The 19,614-nt window shown below is 36.8% G+C and overlaps 1 protein-coding gene across 10 annotated transcripts in view; it reads left to right on the top strand.

Annotated features, from left to right (window-relative positions):
• KIF27 (kinesin family member 27) overlaps positions 1-19,614 on the top strand; it is an 89,144-nt gene that overhangs the window by 62,003 nt on the left and 7,527 nt on the right. For all 10 annotated transcript variants that reach the window (XM_055427369.2, XM_055427375.2, XM_055427368.2 and 7 more), the window contains 5 exons: positions 635-811; positions 6,571-6,786; positions 9,547-9,753; positions 11,216-11,414; positions 14,693-14,857. In XM_055427369.2, coding sequence (XP_055283344.2) covers positions 635-811; positions 6,571-6,786; positions 9,547-9,753; positions 11,216-11,414; positions 14,693-14,857 — 964 coding nt within the window. The remainder of the gene's footprint in view (positions 1-634; positions 812-6,570; positions 6,787-9,546; positions 9,754-11,215; positions 11,415-14,692; positions 14,858-19,614) is intronic.

Here is a 19,614-nt window from a genome sequence, read left to right as displayed (position 1 = left end):
CTTGTTTTGGAAATCTTAACAGTTCAACTTATTTTGTAATTATTTGATGTTGACAGGTTACAATGCAGAGTAGATTTTCATGCCTTATTACCTGTGTTTTTTCACTATGTCTATTCATTTATTCACCTCATTGGTTAATTGAATCAGAAATTCATTCAGTCATTCATATAACATTTTATTGAAAGTCAATCATGGGCCAGGCAGTATAGCAGGCACTGGGGCTAGAGAGGCAAAAAGCTTTGCCCCTGCAGTCAGGCAAGGAGCTCATTCATTAGTGCTTAGATGGAGGTAAGCACCTCTGGAACAGACAAGATTTCCAGCATGTTCTCAGAACTGACTCTCAGTATATATAAAGAAAATTGTCAGCCTTAAAAATCCCAGACCCAAGCATTTTCAAGGAATACATTTTAACTCCTTATAAAACAACACAGGAAGATGTTAACTTAGAACCACTTATTTCTTGACAGTTTTGGACAGACACTATTTTGTTATTCTCACTGTTCATTTAAGATGTTCCAGATAGCTTTTAAATGTTCATTTAAGGTGTTTAGTCAGTCTGAAGTTATATTATTACCATACAAATTTTATGGTGAAGAAAAACAAATTGTAACATTTCTTTGGAATTTTAATGTAGAAATTGGATAAGCAAAAGAAATGGTTAGATGAAGAAGTAGAGAAAGTTCTGAACCAACGCCAAGAATTAGAGGAGCTGGAAGAAGACTTAAAGAAACGGGAGGCCATAGTTTCAAAGAAGGAGGCCCTGTTACAGGAGAAGAGCCACCTGGAAAGTAAGAAGTTGCGATCTAGTCAGGTATTCTATTTAATATGCTCTTTGATTCCGGTTTTAAGCCATATAAATTGAGATTTATTTTTCTATAAGGTAAATCAAACGACTGTGAAGTTAGAAACCAAAAGAAAACTCTTTGGTTTGTATTTGGCTTGTTAGTGCTTATTTAATGACCATCACTAAAATCTATTGCAGTTTTGAAGTAAAATGTTCAGTGTTCTACCAAGTATGAGTTATCTGTTATTAACTTTTGGTGGTATTTAAAAAATTGTAGTGTGTTATACATAACATAAAATTTACCATTTTAAAGTGTACAATTCAACAGCATTAATTATATTCAGTGTTGTGCAACCATCATTGTTATCTATTTCCAAACTTTTTATTATCCCAAACAGAAACTATGTAACCATTTAGAATAACTTGCTTGCCATTTCCTATGGAAGCCTCTATTATTATTCTTAGTGGATATTTTAAAAATAATCTGTACCATTAGAGAGTGAACATTGGTTGAATGTTGAGTGAACATTGGTAATCTGGAAGAATAGACTTGAAAATGGTCTAACTTAAAAAAAAAAAATGATCTAACTATACTACTACTCATGATTCCTATAAAAGAAAGAAGACTTTGTATAATACAGATTTGTTTATTTTTCTACTTATAAAGACCTGAGTATCTTTACAAAAATTTTTGTTGTAGGACTTGGGTTTTATGAGCCATTCAGACAAGTGGTTTTATGAAGGACTTTGCCTCAGTTTCAGGTTTTGAAAAATGACTGTAGAAGTATTATAAGGACCTGAAGTTTTTTTGATAATAGCAGTAGCAACAATAGCATCTGAAAATAAAGCCGACTTGCCCTAGACTTTAAAAAACTTTCTCTACAAAGAGAAAGACAAGTCCCATATGATATCACTTGCATGTGGAATCTAAAATATGGCACAAATGAACCTATTTACAAAACAGAAACAGACTCATAGACTTGTGTTTGCCAAGGGAGAGTGGGGGAGGGAGAGGGATAGACTGGGAATTTGGGATTGGTAGATCCCAGCTATTACATTAGAATGGGTAAACAACAAGATCCTAATGTATAGCCCAGGGAACTATATTCAATATCCTGTGATAAACCATTATGGAATATATAAAAAATAATGTATATATGTGTATAACCGAGTCACTTTGCTGTACAGCAGAGATTGGCACAACATTGTAAATCAATTATACTTCAGTTTTTAAAAATTGTAAAAGACTTTCTACACAAACCTTTGCCTCCAGCTGACCTTGAGTCTGGGATCAGTCATGGAATCATGGAATAAGCTCTGCCTCTTTATTAAAAAACCTGCCTTTCATCCAGCATAGATGTACCACTAGGTCTGGGGTGATGGTGAGATGTTCTTAACTTCTCCACCTTAGTGTAACATGTGGACAAGATCTGCACTTACCTCTGCTCTGTGTTCTGTTTCCCAAGTATGTCGAGATAGCTTTTAGCAGCAGGCTATTGGACACTGGGGTAGGGGCAGCCCTTCTAACCAGCCTAGTTGCTGGTGCTCCATCCAGGTAACTTGTCCACACTGCCTGTCAGGGTCAGGTTTTAGAAGCTGCCCCCCACCCCGCAAAAAGAAACATGTAATGACAGCAAAGAGGATTTACAAATCAATGTAGCAAGTGAATAAGTAGAAGAAAATACGTGGGACCTTTATGATATGTTCTGTATCAAAAAAGACAAAAAGAAAGGAGTGAGAAGGAAACTCTTATTCCTGAAATACATTTACTTTATGATGCAGGAAAAACAAAGAAAAGATAATAGGTGTTTTCTAGTTTCAATGAGATGTACTATTTAGGAAGTAAGAACATACTGAGGTAAGCATAGAGTGCAAATAAATGAAACCCACAGTAGATCATGGCAAAATTGATTCTTTGAAGATAGTTTTAATTAAACAGAAGAGAAACTTGAGACATATTTCAGGGTTCTTTTTGAACAAAGGATATTGCAAAGGATAAAGCAAAGCATATTGCATATTTTTTCAGTATTTAAGAAATACTATAAGATGTGATGGTATGCATTTCAGACAAGAAACACAGTATAAAAAAGCCTATATTCAGGGCTTCCCTGGTGGCTCTTTGGTAAAGAATCCAGCTGCCAGTGCAGTAGACACAGGTTCAATCCCTGATGCAGGAAGATTCTACATGCAGTGGAGCACTAAGTCTGTGTGCCACAACTATTGAACCTGTACCCATAGCCCATGAACTTCAGCTTCTGCAGCCCACATGCTAAAGCCCGTGGTACACAACAAGAGAAGCCACTGCAATGAGAAACCCTCACTCCACCACTAGAGTGGCCCGCTCTCACCACAACTAGAGGAAAGCCCATTCAGCAACAAAGACCCAGCACAGCCAAAAGTAAATTAAAAAAAAAAAAAAACATTTATCTTAAAAAGTCTATATTCATACCATATACAGATAAAATGAATCAAAGACCTAAATGTAAGTGCTAAAACTATAAACGTAAGAAACGAAAGAAACATAACTTTTAGGACCTTAGGTTAAGCAGTGGTTTATTGAATATTACACCTAAAACACAAACAACAGAAAAAATTAGATAAATTGGACTTCATCAATATTAAAAGCATTTGTAAAGAACACCATCCAGAAAGTGAAAAGATAACCCATAGAATGGGAGAAGATGTTTGTACATCATTAAGTCTATATTTAGAACAGATGTAGAAGTCTTTAAAAGCTCAGTAATAAAAAGGCAACCCAGTTTAAAAACGGGCAAAGGATTCAGATAGAGATTTCTCCAAAGATTTGCAAATGGTCAGTAAGCACATGAAAAGATGCTCAACATCATAGCCATCTTGTAAATGCAAATCAAAATTTAAATGAGATACTGCTCCATACCCACTAGGATGACTGTAATCAGAAAAATAATTTTAGTGAGGATATGAAGGAATTGGAACTCTTACACGTTGCTGGTGGGATTGTAAAATGGTACAGTTACTTTGGATAACATGTTGAACATAGAATTACCAAATGACCTAGCATCCACTCCTAGGTGTACATTCAAATCAAGTGAAGACATAAGTGCATACAAAAACTTGTACATGAATATTCATAACAGCATTATTCGTAATAGTCAAAAAATGAAAGCAACCCAGTGTCCTTCAACTGATAATGTATAAACAAACTGTGGTACACGTTCATATAATGGAATATTATTCAACAGTAGAAAGGAATGAAGCACTGATACATGCTATAACATGGACGAACCCCGAAAACATTATGTTAAATGAATGTTAAATGAAAGAAGTCAGTCAGAGTAGACAATTCCATAGAGACAGAAAGTAGAATACTGGTTACTTAGAACTGGATCAGGGCTTGGCGAGGAAATAGAATGAGTGCTAGTGGGCATAGGGTTTCTTCTGAGAGACTGATGAAAATGTTCTAAGATTGATTATGGTGATGATTGCACAAGTTTGCAAATATACTTAAAACCATCAAATTATACACTTTAAATCGATGTATATGAACTATATTTTAGTAAAGCTATTACTCAAAAAAACCTATAAACACATAAAGGGAAAAAACAGTAGGGGAGATAACAGAAGACAAAAGGTTACCAAAATAATGTAAGCTGGAAAGCAGATAGATAAGTGGTTACTGGCTTAGCAGAACAGAAAAAGCTGAAATCCAAGTGCCTAGAAGAGGGACACCAATGAGAATCAAGCCTTTATATTTAGCTTTTTTAGTTACAGCTTCACAAGCTATAATTCACATAAACATGAAAAAAAACTCAGAAATGAAGGGACCATGAATTTTAGAAGGGAGGAGTGAGGCCTAAGAATGAAAGCAGGGCATGGTCAGAAAACCATCCTTTTCTAATTCTGGACTAGATGATTTATTTTCTGAAGATTGAGAAAGTATAGCAGAGGGCTGGGGTAAGTCAAAATAAACAGGGAATGAATGAAAGTCTGAATCCTGAGATACCCATTTCCTAACCCCTTCATATATCCCAAAATGCAGGCAGTCAGACTTTTACTTCCCCGCAGAAGATTGGTAGATTTTTCTGAAACAGTCCCAGGAAAAAATACCCTAAAAACTTACATTTGGGAGCCCTCAACTAAGTGTCCAGGTTCTAGGTATATCCTACTGTCATATATCTTAACCCACCAAAGTATCAGCATTTTAATACCTTACTCTTAAGTATGATGGAAATCTCAGGAATGCTACTAACATTAAAGATGGAGGCCAAAACAAAAGAAAAAAAAAAAGAAGGTGATCAGAGAAATTAGAGATAGAACAAGGAGCTGAAAAAACTTTAAAAATCTTACCACCAAGGTGGTAAAAGCTGATACTTCAGCCATAAAGCAAGAACTACAGGCTATAAAACACATGAAAAAACTTTTGGAAATTAAAAGCTTTGAAGAATAATGTTAAGAGACATCTCAGAAAGTAAATAAAAAATAAATAGAAAATAAGAGGAATAAAATTTAATTGACAGATAAACCCACAAAGTCCATCATCCAAGTAACAGGAATTCCAGAAAGATAAAACAGAGGAAACAGGAGAAGAGGAGATTATCAAAGACATAATACAAAAAAATTGCCAACACTGAAGATAGGAAACTCTGGGTTGAAATAGTTTATCAAGGGCATAGCAAAGACTACCAAAAGCATGCCATTGTGTAAATATTGAGAGTCAGAATGGCATTGGAGTTCTCAACCTTCTTCATTAGAAGACCTGAAGCAGTCTTAAAACTCATAAGGAAAATGGTATCCAAACAAAGATTCTCTTTTTAGACTAATATAAATTAAATGGGAAGGTAGAATACAGACATTTTCAGGTGAAAAAAATTATCTTTATAACCTAGCCTATCTCAGGAAACTACTAGAGGATGTGCTCCTTAAATATGAGGACACAAGCTATGAAAAAGAAAGACTTGGGACCCAGAAAATGTGCTCGAACTGGAAAGTTTCAATAGTACCAAAGGAAGTCCAGGAACAATAGTCTAGTTTGGAGCTGGAGGATGGAGACTCCGGGCAAAATGTTTCCAGAAGAGAAGGGAATGAAAATATTCCCTGATTAAGTGTTGATCAACTGAAAAAATAATGTTGAGAGGAATTTTATAGTTCTATTGGGAAAAAAATTAGTTATAAGGTAACAAAAAAAATTGTTCCAGATGGAAATATGATCATTTTGTCCTAGATAGTTCAGTTATGAATAATATTCACAAAGTCATGTAAACTATTGATTCAAATAAAAACTGTAATACAACTTAAGTTGGGAGAATACAAGGAGGGGAAATACAGACAAGGAGGCATAAGAGTGCTAAATCCTTATCTTCCATAATAGACAACCAGCAGACAGTATCTACAGTTGGTAATATTATTTAGAAACATGGGCATAAACCAGAAGAAATAGCTTGAAAAGTTAAAGATGGTCGTTTCTAGGGAGCAGGAATCAGGGGAAAGGGTAGCGTAGGAGACTACTTTTTTTTAAATTTATAAACCTTATGGTAGTATATACATGTAATTATTTTGATGAATTACCAAGACCAGGCACAGCCAAATAAATAATTAAAAAAAAATTTTTTAATCTCCACTTTAAAAAAAAAAAGACATTCAACTTAAGACTTAGAAAATGAAGCCCTCCAAAAAAAACCCATGGGAGAAAATAATAATGTAAGAGCTAAAAATATGTTCACATAGTAGTTTTCGCTCTGTTTTTTCCTAATTTATTTATAGTCTGTATTTCTAGTAATTGACCTTAGGGTGTCTGATTATCTTTTTAGGCTTTGAACACAGACAGTTTAAAAATATCAACTCGCCTGAGCTTGTTGGACCAAGAGTTGTCTGAAAAGAATGTGCAGCTCCAGAGCAGCACAGCTGAGGAGAAAATAAAGATTTCAGAACAAGTACAAGCCCTCCAGAGAGAAAAGGATCAGCTGCAGAGACAAAGAAACAGTGTGGATGAGAAACTTAAAAATGGTAGCGTGTTGTCACCTGAAGTAAGTCAGTATGCTTTGGAACTGGAAGTACTGTATGATGGATCACTTGGATGATTTCCTTCACCTCTCTTACCTAAACATAAAAATGATAAACCTGATCAACTTTGTTTCCTTGAAACTTTGTCAGATGTACTGAATTTCCTTGGCACCTGTTTGGTGCCATGAGCCATGCTTTACTAGATAGAGACTGTGATGTCCTGTCATGGAGGTCCATAAATGTGGCCCCTTCCTAGCATTGCCGGGGACAGGGAGACTCACACTTGCCTTGAGTATGGCCTTTCTCAGCTGAGGTTTTCACAGAACACAGAAAATGATTTGAGGGACTCTTTTTCTCATTTCTTCTAAAGAGGGCACCTCTTCTTTATGCATCTCTCTTGGATGATACTTAGTAATTCATCATCTATAACAGAGGCCTAGAGCATTAAGGGTTAATTGTTTTAGAAGGTACGGGAGCATTGTTCCACACTAAGTCCTAGCCAAGTAGATACACAAAATTCAACCCCCAATAGAAATATCTTTTAGGAGTTTTCATTTAGGGGAACATGTGGCTTCTCTTCATCATTATTTTTTTAACTATGTAAAAGGTGTTGCATTTATTGGCTACCAAATTGTCCCAGACTTTGTCTTTTTTCAAAATTTTATTTCAGTTGGCAGTGGTAACCATAACTTATTATCTTATCAGACAAAGATGAACTTTTGAGTCAGGATTTTCTCTGCAAATATTTATGGTCAATGTCCAAAGTAAGGGAAAGTTGCTAACAAAAAGTAAGTGGCTAGGAATCACACACCTTGCTGTATCTTGTAGTGTTTTAGATTTGAGCAAGTATGAGAAGAAGTTGAAGGGGCTGGTTAAGAAGGAACAGGGGAGAGGATTTAATGACATTATTGTTTATTGAGTTGATGAAACAAATTGAAGACAAACTTGACTGGAGGCTATGTGACATTATGAGCTTCTACTGCCCTATTTTATAACTTAATTTGGGTAGTTTTGCCAAGGACTACAGAATGAGGTTTTCCCTTCAAGGCTGTCAAAATCAGTCCCCAGCCCTGCAGATCTAAAGGTCTGAGAGCCTAAAATTCAGCAAAACATTTGAGCATTTAAGGAATTCTTGATTCCTGGGCCCAATGGAAGAAACAAAATGGTAGAAAACATTATGCTTCTCTTGAGGAATTCTACTCCATCTGAGGAGAAGAGACAGAAAGATGAGAAAACTCTAAATCTTGTTGAATATAAAAATCAAGTTATCGATAATGTAATAAAGCTATTTTGTTGTTGTTTAGTTACTAAATCATGTCTGAGTCTTTTGCGACCTCATGGCCTGTGGCTCGCCAGGCTCCTCTATCCATGGAATTTCCCAGGCAAGAATACTGGAGTGGATTGCCACTTCCTTCTCCAGGGGGTCTTCCTCTCCCAGGGATCAAACCTGCGTCTCCTCATTGGCAGGCAGATTCTTTATCACTGAGCCACCAGGGAAACCTAATAAAGCTATACTTAATACATTATTTATCCAAAGCAATGCAGTGATCATTTGGTGGAAGACTGAATTAAGGCAGCATTGGTGAATCAGAATCTTGAGCTGGATTATGAAAAATATGGTATGTATTGATAGATATAAGAAAGAAGGTCATTTTAGATAAAACACTGTTAAATAGGGTATAGAGATAGGAATGAGCAAATTATGTTTGCAGTGTGGTAGAACGTCCATTTTTAATTTTTATTTATTTTTTAATACAATTTTTAAAGATTATACTCCATTTACAGTTACTACAAAATATTGACTATATTCCCTGTGTAGTATAATACATCCCTGTGGACTGTCTTACTCCCAATTTATTGTACCTCCCACTCCCCAACCCCTATTATGTGCCCTGCCACTGGTAACCACTATCTTGTTCTCTGTATCTGTGAGTCTGCTTCTTTTTTTTGTTGTTATATTCACTAGTTTGTTGTAAGTTTTAAATTCTGCGTGTAAGTGATGGAACATTTGTCTTTTTCTCTCTGACTCACTTACTATAATGCCCTCCAGGTCCATCCTTGTTGCTGCTGCAGATGGCAAAATTTTGTTCTTTTTTATGACCAAGTAGTATTCCTTTGTGTATATATACCACATCTTCTTTATCCATTCATCTGTTGATGGACACTTAGGTTGCTTCCATACCTTGGCAACTGTAAATAAAGCTGCTATGAACATTGAGGTGCATGTATCTTTTCAAATTAGTTTTTCTTCCCAGATATGTACCCAGGAGTAGAATTGCTGGGTCATATACTAGTTCATTTTTAGTGTTTTGAGAAACCTCCATACTGTTTTCCACAGTGGCTGCACCAATTTACATTCCCACCAACCATGTATGAGAATTCACTTTTCTCCATATCCTCACCAACATTTGTTATTTGTGTTCTTTTTGATGGTGGTCATTCTGACAGGTGTGTATCACATTGTGGGTTTTTGTTTGAATTTCCCTGATGATTAGCAGTGTTGAGTATCTGTCTTCTCATATACCTGTTGGCCATATGCATTAACATTTGAGTTTCTATTTTATGAGGAATTCTGTAACTAAAAACACGGTAATGTTTTGTGGTAAAAATACAGCACAATGTATGATACTTATTTGGCAGCCACCATGGATCAGTTTGAGGGAAGGGTAGAAGAATGGTAATGTCCATTAGACCCAAATAGCATAGTAAGATCTTAGAATATGACAAAGTCCAAGTTATACCATTTCATTTAAAATGAGTGATTTCTATTGTGTTATATCTAGGAAGAACATGTTCTTTTCCAACTTGAAGAAGGGATTGAAGCTTTGGAAGCCGCAATTGAATACAAGAATGAAAGTATCCAGAGTCGCCAGAACTTGCTCAGAGCTTCATTTCAAAACCTCTCTCATAGTGAAGCAAATGTCTTAGAAAAACTAATTTGCCTGAGTCCTGTTGAGATTAGAGCTGTTCTTTTCAGATATTTCAATAAGGTTTGTTTTTCAGGGACAGAGGGTTTTCTTATAAATAGGGATCACAGTGGGTATACAGCTCACATATATGTAGACTTTACAGTACTGAATGTTGTCATCTGAAATCTTTGTGCTTATCCAAGTATTGTAGGCCTAACTTTTAGTGAGGTTCTTAAAATTGAAGGGTCGCTTGAAAGGAGGATGGTTTTTGAAATAGTTTTAAGATCCAAAGAATTTAATCCAAATATTCTTCAGGCACTATTCGTTGGATGTTTTCTAGATTTGGTTGTTCCTACTTAGCATTCATGAAAAATCAAGAGACCCACCAGGTTTGGGTTCCGTTTCTTTCACTGCTGGGTAGGGGTACCTATATACTTTCTCATCATACTCTGTGAACTGAAATAGAGATGAAATGGTCCATCAGTGACAAAGATAGTGATCGATTTTAGCATTAACCTGGATGTGCTTAATATAAATTAAGATATTTTATACAGATTTGACAGTTTATTGATAGAGATGTTTCATAACATTGAAAATTATATCTGTCTTTTCTCCAGTGTCTTCTCTTAAGATACATATTATGAAATGTTAAAGAAGTAGATTTCTTCTTTTCTCTGAAAAATATATTCAGTTTAAGATAATAGACAATTAATGAAAAATGAAACACTGAAGTTTTAAAATAAAGTTCTAATTCTGTGAGACTAAGTGAAATAAAGATGAACAAATTGATGGAAATGTTATACACAGCCCTCCTCTTGGATAATGACTGTCAGAAGTACGCTTCTATCATTGATGCGAGTGCATCCCATCACTGGTTGTTTGGAGGGCAGAAATAATGGTACATATTGTCTGAGGCTTTGATACAGATAACTCTTTTGTGGTGGTCTTAGTGCAAGGGCCGAGGTCAGTGGATTTTTCTTATCTTAAAAAACCTTCGTAAAAATTAGTATTTTTCTGGAGAGAAGGTCTTTACATTATTAACAAGTGCTATGACACAGATATTGTCTGAAGTGTTTTTACTTTATATCAGTGCAGAGAAGAACCCACTGGACTAAAAGTACAGTCTCAGGCCAAACTCTGTTTATAGCTGAAAAAATTCTGTCACTTATTTATAACATTCACTTTGGAGTTAAAAGTGAGAATTATCTAGATGTTACAAGAGTCTTTAGAATTCTTGATATTTTTTTAGACTGGGAAAATATTTATAGGATTACAAATGTAAACTACAAGGATTATGTCTAAGAAATGACGGAGGGGCGATGGTTAGACCAACATTATATTTAAAATGAAGTTGTTACCAATTCAGAATCCCAACAAATTAAAAACGCTGTTAGGTTATTTTGTGGGTTTGTTACAAAGCATTTGCCTAGTTATACCATGGTGATTAAGGGCGTTCATCTTTATGAAGTCTAAGGAGAAGTAAATTAATCTATTATATTAGGCCATCTAAAACAGTTAAAAGGTCAAAAAATGTCTTTGCTAGGTGGTTAATTTGCGAGAAGTTGAACGGAAACTAAAGTTACAGAATGAAGAAATTAAAATGAAAGTTCTAGAACGGGATAACGTGGTTCGTGAGTTGGAGTCTGCACTGGAACATCTGAAATTTCAGTGTGACCGGAGACTGATCCTCCAGCAAAAGGAACACGAGCAAAAAATGCAGCTGCTGTTGCATCATTTCAAAGGTAACTGCCCCTTCTCATCAGCTGTGTAAAGATGATGTAGAGGAGGGGGGTCGGGAAAGGAATTGGGTCAGTTAAAGCCTAACTTGCATAAATAATTACTACTAACACGTGTTTTGTGCTTTGTGTGTTTGGGTCCACATGCTGGGATAGCCCTGTGGATGTAAGGCACTTCATGCCTGAAATGCCATCTCTTCTGCCTATCCCCAGCGACACACAGAGAACTGCTGCAATCCTGTTAGTTATTGGTCTAGTTACTATGTAGGAATGTGGGATGACATCTGGCTTGGTGATATATAGCTGGAAAGTTCCCCATTTCTAGGATATAGAACCTTGATATTTAAATCACTTTATAAAATTAAAGTGATAGGTTCTGTAAGATTTCTGGTTACAGTTCTCCTTTTAGTTATATCAGTTGTAAATTTTATGCATTAAAGATTATAGCTTAGGTCAAAATTAGGCTACCATTGATGGGCACATACTGTTTCTTAGCACACAGTAGTTAGTTCAACTGTCAGCTGTGATGTGGAAAGACTTGTCATAGCAGTTGGTCTTCGCAATACCTGGGCTTATGACTGGTACACAAACAGTTCTTATGGCAACAAAATCACTGCGTGGCGATAACTTCAATACCTGGAATGCTTCAGTTCAGGCAGCTTAGCTGTTGAGTCTTCATTCTCGTGAATCTAGAGCTGGAAATGTGGTAAAAGGGATCTGGAAGAAGCAACCCAAGTAAGCAGAAAATTGGAAAATCTATGCATTGGAGTGTTGAGGCAGTCTGCCTGTAAGTTAAATTTTATAACCAATTAATTAGCAACTAGTTGCCTGATGACGAGACTTCCTTGACTGGATTCCATATGTTATTTCGTTCAAACATGTTCTCTTTATATCATGTTATTCTGTCTTACATCTCTAAAAGTGATATTTTAATAGAATTTTTAATTTGTTTTTTCAAGTGATTGGCATTTTACATAAAAGCTCATACTTTAGCCAAATGAGAACATTTTAAAAATCATTCATTACTATAGCTGGGATAAGTTCTTCATAACCAAGTTGTAACTGAAAATATTTATGTAGGAAACATCCTGTGCAAAATTTTTAAAGAGATGGGAATACCAGGCCACCTTACCTGTCTCCTGAGAAACCTATATGCAAGTCAAGAAGCAACAGTTAGAAGTGGACATGGAACAACAGACTGGTTAAAATTGGGAAAGGAGTACGTCAAGGCTGTATATTGTCACCCTGCTTATTTAACTTATATGCAGAGTACATCATGCAAAATGCTGGCTTGGATGAAGCACAAGCTGGAATCAAGATTGCTGGGAGAAATATCAACAACCTCAGATATGCAGATGCTACCACTCTATTGGCAGAAAGTGAAGAGGAACTAAAGAGCCTCTTGATGAGGGTGAAAGAGGAGATTGAAAAGCTGGCTTAAAATGCAGCATTCTAAAAACTAAGATCATGGCATCTGGTCCATCACTTCATGGCAAATAGGTGGGGAAACAATGGAAACAGTGACAGACTTTATTTTCTTGGGCTGCAAAATCACTGTGGATGGTGACTGCAGCTATGAAATTAAAAGATGCTTGCTCCTTGAAAGATAAGCTATGACAAACCTAAACAGTGTATTGAAAAGCAGAGATAATCATTTTGCCGACAAAGGGGTGGGTCCGTATGGTCAAAGCTATGATTTTTCCAGTAGTCACGTATGGATAAAGAAGGCTGAGTGCCAAAGAATTGATGCTTTTGAATTATGGTGCTGGCGAAGACTCTCAAGAGTCTTGGACAGCAAAGAGATCAGTCCTAAAGGAAATCAACACTGAATATTCATTGTAAGAAATGATGCTGAAGCTGATGCTCCAATACTTTGGCCACCTGATGCAGAGCTGACTCATTGGAAAAGACCCTGACACTGGGAAAGATTGAAGGCAAAAAAAGAAGTGGGTGACAGAGGATGAGATGGTTTGATGGCATCACTGATTTAACGGACGTGACTTTGAGCAAACTCTAGGAGATAGTAAAGGACAGGAGGCCTGCATGCTACAGTTTGTAGTGTCACAAAGAGTCGGACACAACTGAGCAACTGAGCGCAGGACTGTTTTATAGATTTACCAGTAGGAGAGAGTAGGTCTGAAAGAGTGTATTTCTGAAGATCAATAAACTGTATTTTACTGGTTGTAGAACATAAAGGGGACAGTTGTAAACATTCTTAAATATTAATTAGAAGTTTTAAGTTATATTGTGGCATAAACTAGAGGTTTACTTATGGCTTTTTCCCCTCTTCTTTTTTTCTGGTGGTTTTTCCTTTGTAATTTAATCTTTCAGCCTCTTATGACAGGTTTCTGGTTTTTCTGGTTGTATATTTATTTTTTATTTTCAATTTTCTTGGCCACGCCACACGGCATATGGGATCTTAGTTCCCTGACCAGGAGTGGAACCCACGCCCCTTGCATTGGAAGCACAGAGTCTTAACTACTGGAAAGACCTTAGCTGTATGTTTCTTTCTTTCTTTTTTTAAGTCTTTTTTTCCTTAAAGCTTTGCATTTATTTTTTAAAATTTATTTATTTATTTTTGGTTGCACAGGGTTTTTGTTGCTGCACAGGCTTTCTCTAATTGCGGAGATTAGGGGCTACTCTTCATTGCGATGTGGCAGGCTTTTCATCACGATGGCTGCTGTTGTGGAGCACAGGCTCTAGGCGCAGGGGCTTCAGCAGTTGCAGCACACCGGCTCAGTAGTGGCAGCTGACAGGCTCTAGAGCACATGCCCAGAAGTTGTGGCGCATGGTGTTAGTTGCTCCTCGGCATGTGGAATCTTCTTGGGCCAAAGATCGAACCAATATTGGCAGGTGGATTCCTATCTACTGTGCTGCCAGGGAAGTTCCCTGGTCATGTATTTCTTGGGCCTATAAACCTTAGGCTTATGACATTTATATTTCCACAGTTCCTGATATAAACTTTAAGACAGTGATGCAGCTGGACAGAGTTCCAAACGTAGACCTTACTTCTGATGTTCTGGGGATAAATCTAGTTACTACTCAAAAAGTGCTTATGAATCATGAAAAATACATAGTTTTAAGGGTTAGGATGGGGAAGGGCTCATCTTACTTTGAAAACATTTTATAGGCAGAAGAATCCAAATTGTAGCTGAAAACAAATCCATTCAAGGAACAGATACATGTAACGTACTTCTCATCCTTTAAATAGAGTCTGGGAGCTCTGTTAGGATTTTCAGTCATTTATTTTAAACTGATTTTAAATGTAAATTTCTGTTTTATAGAGCGAGATGGGGAAGGCATTGTGGAAACTTTAAAAAATTATGAAGATAAAATCCAGCAGCTGGAAAGAGATCTTTATTTCTATAAGAAAACCAGCAGAGATCTGAAGAAGAAACTCAAGGAACTGGTAGGAGAAGCAATTCGGCGGCAACTAGTACCATCAGAAAGTAAGAGATGCATTACCTGTTGCGCCAACACCATAGCATGGTTTGCCATGGAGCCTGTCCCAACTGATTGGATTATTTAGAATTCTGTCTCTGTAACAAAAATAGTTGTCTAGTCTATGTGTAAGACAGAACCACTGGATAAAAGAATAAAAGAACAAATGTATATGTGTATAGGAAATCATCATTTATTGGATTGTCTACCATGTACCAGGGGTTCCTATATTTTCTAACTGAAGCCTTCTGATTATCATAAAAAAGTAAAATAAATAGAGAATAATAAAAGTAAAGGTAAAATAATATCGTATGTATTTCTAAGATCAGTCAGGTTTTTCCATATTGTGACCTCTGGAAATTCAAAAATATAATAAAGCCATTGTTGAGAGTAGGATGTTTTCTTGCATAATTATAAATGTAGATATGTAGAAATACCTCCTCAATGAAATGATAAAACATGACAAAGAACTTTGTAAAAGCAAAAACTGCCATGAAGGTGATATATCTATGATTAAAACATATTGTCTTTAAGCCCACCAGTAGAGAGCAACTAATATCTCTAAAATAATATATTCTTTTTATAAATTTATTTTTAGAATATATTTCTCTTCCTTTAGAGAAAGTATTCTTGTAATAACTTAAAAATGGTTTTGAAAGTTGACTTTACAGTCTTTTTTAGGAACACAGCTATTTTGTACCTGTAAAGGAAACTACTGGGTTGGTCAAAAAATTTGTTCAGGTTTTTCTGTACCAGCTTATGAAAAAACCCGAACGAAGTTTTTGCCCAATCCAGTATTTAAAGATGATTACAACAAGAGATAAAGAGTACACCTGAAACTAATATAATGTTATATATCAATTATATTTCAACTTAAAATGATAATTATAAAAACTGAAACCATAAAAAATATAGAGTCCAGTAGAGAATGATATATATGTACAATGAAAAGATGTGTGCTGAATATATGATGTAAGCAGAATTAACATAGTTTTAAATCTTTAAACTCAGTAATATTTTATTTTTCTGTTACTGTTATTTTGTTTTTTAAATTAATTTTAATTGGAGGCTAATTGCTTTACAATATTGTAGTGGTTTTTGCCATACATTGACATGAATCAGCCATGGATGTACATGTGTTCCCCCCATCCTGACCCCACCTCCCACCTCCCTCCCCATCCCATCCATCAGGGTCATCCCAATGCACCAGCCCTGAGCACCCTGTCTCATGCATCGAACCTGGACTGGAGATCTGTTTCACATATGATAATATACATGTTTCAATGCTATTCTCTTAGATCATCCAACCCTCACCTTCTCCCACAGAATCTAAAAGTCTGTTCTTTAAATCTGTGTCTCTTTTGCTGTCTCACATATAGGGTCATCGTTACCATCTTTCTAAATTCCATATATATGCATTAATATACTGTATTGGTGTTTTTCTTTCTGACTTCCTTCACTGTGTATGATAGGCTCCAGTTTCATCCACCTCATTAGAACTAATTCAAATGCATTCTTTTTAATAGCTGAGTAATACTCCTTTGTGTATATGTACCACAGCTTTCTTTTTTTTTTTTTTAAAGTTAATACCTTTTTATTGTCTTATAGCCAAGTTAAAATGTCAGAGAATGCATGTATTGGGCAGGACCCAGAAAACGCTTGCCATCCTCCCCACTTTAATTCTGTGAACGGGCCTAAGGGGAAAGAGCTGGAAGAAAGGTGTCTTTTGTAGAGAACATTCTTGGCTCCCCTGGAGAATATGCTCTGAGGAAAGTTGTACCACTTAGGGAGGAGAGGGGCAGGTTGGAACCAAGTAGACCAGACATCCAAGATGCCTTTCCACATGGGGTGATGTAAGGACTTCCGGGGCACTCAGAGACACCTGGAGGAAGTCACATTCCCCGTTTATGACTGGTCCCCCAGGGGGGCAGCTAGCCACTGAGAGAGGAACTGATGGGGTTGAGGGGGGCGCAGAAAGGCATCCATGACAGATCAGTCCTGATGACCCTGCGTCAGGAGTAAAGGACATCTGCTCTTTCAGAGGCTGGTCCCCATCATGTCACAGTAAAAGCACTTAATGTAAAACTTAGACATAACCATAAACAATTCCTGCGATACTGAAATGTCAGCATGGATAGATCTGAGAGGCTGGCGCGGTCATCTTCCTGCGCTGAGGGAAAGGGGCTTTCCCAAGTGTGAAAAGCGCTCAGATTCCTGCTCCTCTTCTTCCCCCTTCAGAGTCAAGGTTATGCGGGTGGCCGGGAGAACTGTGCAAAAGCCAGGGAACTGGCTATGTGTGTACCACAGCTTTCTTATCCATTCGTCTGCCAGTGGACATCTAGGTTGCATCCATGTCCTGGCTATTGTAAACAGTGCTGTGATGAACATTGGGGTACATGTGTCTCTTTCAATTCTGGTTTCCTCAGTATGTATGCCCAGCAGTGGGATTTCTGGGTCGTATGGCAGTTCTATTCCCAGTTTTTGAAGGAATCTCCACACTTTTCTCCATAGAGGCTGTACTAGTTTGCATTCCCACCAATAGTGTAAGAGGATTCCTCCCTTTTCTCCACACCCTCGCCAGCATTTATTGTTTGTAGACTTTTTGATAGCAGCCATTCTGACCAGCGTGAGATGGTACCTCATTGTGGTTAAAACTCAGTAATATTTTAGAAAAGTAGTTCTAATGCTACCTTATATTTACTGTATATATCATTTGTAGGCATTTTCCCAAACAGTTCTGTTTAGTCCTAAACTCGGTAAGCCGGTATATGCTAACCCCATTTTTAGATGTGGGAATTAAAGCTTAGCATGGCCCATTGACTCCAAAACAGACCAGTAAATAGAACATGGTCTAAGGTCCCTGGTCTTCTAACTCCTGGTTCTGTGTTTAGTAAAATCATTTTAGGATAGAGATGTGATACAGACATACCAGTTCTGCCAAAGAGACCAAGCTTTCTGATTTCAGAGTAGTAATACAGAGGTATTTACTCACATAACTAAAACATATACTTGAAATTCTGCCTGTGACATAAAGCTGAACCTTTTACTTGAAATGCTATCTGCAAAAAATTAAAATGTAAACAGGTATTAAGTAGGAAACAAAGCAATTAGCGTAAAGCCATTTTTGCTTTAAAAATACACTTTCAAATTTGAGTTATCTGAAATTAGCTGTTTACTGTTTAAATGACCCGTTTTTATGCTCCTGAGTGCACTAGACATCTCTTAAAATGACAGTGTGGTAAAAGGTGGTAAACAGGCTTAAAAAAACCTAGATCTTCATCATGCTCTTTAATGAAACACAAAAAGCTAAAAAGAAAAAAGTTAAATAATCTTGGAGATGTGTAAAGTGAGGATAACTCATATCTTACCAGCTTACCTGGGAAGTCTAGTCTTTTTTTTTTTACCACATCTTGTAACTTGCAGGATCCTAGTTCCCTGACCAGGGATCAGACCTAGGCCCCTGGCATTGGAAACTCAAAGTCCTAACCACTGGACTACCAGGGAATTCCTGGAGGTAGACGTCTTAATGATGTTGAAGATGTTATCTCCGCTAATTTGCTATTTACCCTAGAAAAATCTTAAATATCTTTATTTTTTAGCTATAAAAAGTAATATATAGTCATTATATAAAACTTTGAAAATATAGAAAAAAAATCAGAAAAAATCACCCATAATCCTACCCACAACTATTAATATTTCAGCATAATTCTTTTCAGTGATCTTCTTATGCTTTAAAAAAAATTCATTTGGATTCATATTGGTGAAATAGCTTGTGCTGCTGCTGCTGCTGCTAAGTCACCTCAGTCGTGTCCGACTCTGTGTGACCCCATAGAAGGAAGCCCAACAGGCTCCCCCGTCCCTGGGATTCTCCAGGCAAGAACACTGGAGTGGGTACTTTATCCTATTTCAAAAACTCTCTGTCTATATATATAAACTATATGAATGAAGTATTACATGCTTAATAATCAGTATCCTAGTTAACACATAACTGTTTTAGTATTCAGTTGATTGGGTTTCAGTAGTCATCTTTTCATTGTCTGCCTGCCAGACTTTATACGCTTTGAATATTTTTAGTATTTCCAAGTAGCAAAAAATTACCCTTTTGACTAAAATATCTTGGTCACTTCTTGATCATGCTTCTGGCCCAGTGCATCTGTTTTCTAACATTTTTTGAGGATAAAATCAGTTAATATGGACATGCAATCTATGTACTTGTTTAACTATTTAAAACTATCCTTGTATCAATTAATTTATTTAAATGTCACCCATTAATTAAAAATCTAATAGGCTTAGCTATGAGTGATGGATGACCTAAAGCTGAATGGAACTCAGGTCCTTGTCAGGGAACTGATAGTTTCATGGCGGGTTCAGTTGTAAACCAGAGCAGAGCCAGTAAATGATCTCCGTTCCGTTCCGTTCAGTCGCTCAGTCGTGTCCGACTCTTTGCGACCCCGTGGACTGTAGCCTACCAGGCTTCTCCGTCCATGGGATTTTCCAGGCAAGAATACTGGAGTGGGTTACCATTTCCTTCTCCAGGGGATCTTCCTGACCCAGGGATCGAACCTGGGTCTCCCGCATTGGAGGCAGACGCTTTAACCTCTGAGCCACCAGGGAAGCCCAGTAAATGATCTACCAGAGGTTAAAGTCTGAGACCGTAGTCTTCCTCAGTGGGCCTGAGGTAGGCTTCATGGAAGAGATGGCCACCCTGGTGCAACTGATATTGACAGACTATCCTCATATCAATTTAAATCACTTATAAAACTCT

Source organism: Moschus berezovskii, chromosome 7 (genome assembly GCF_049115385.1).
Source record: "Moschus berezovskii isolate FMDL1 chromosome 7, NW_MosBer_1.0, whole genome shotgun sequence".
NCBI classification, from domain to species: Eukaryota; Metazoa; Chordata; class Mammalia; order Artiodactyla; family Moschidae; genus Moschus; species Moschus berezovskii.
The sequence above is the reverse complement of the archived record's forward strand: the minus strand, read 5'-3'. Positions and strand labels throughout refer to the sequence as shown.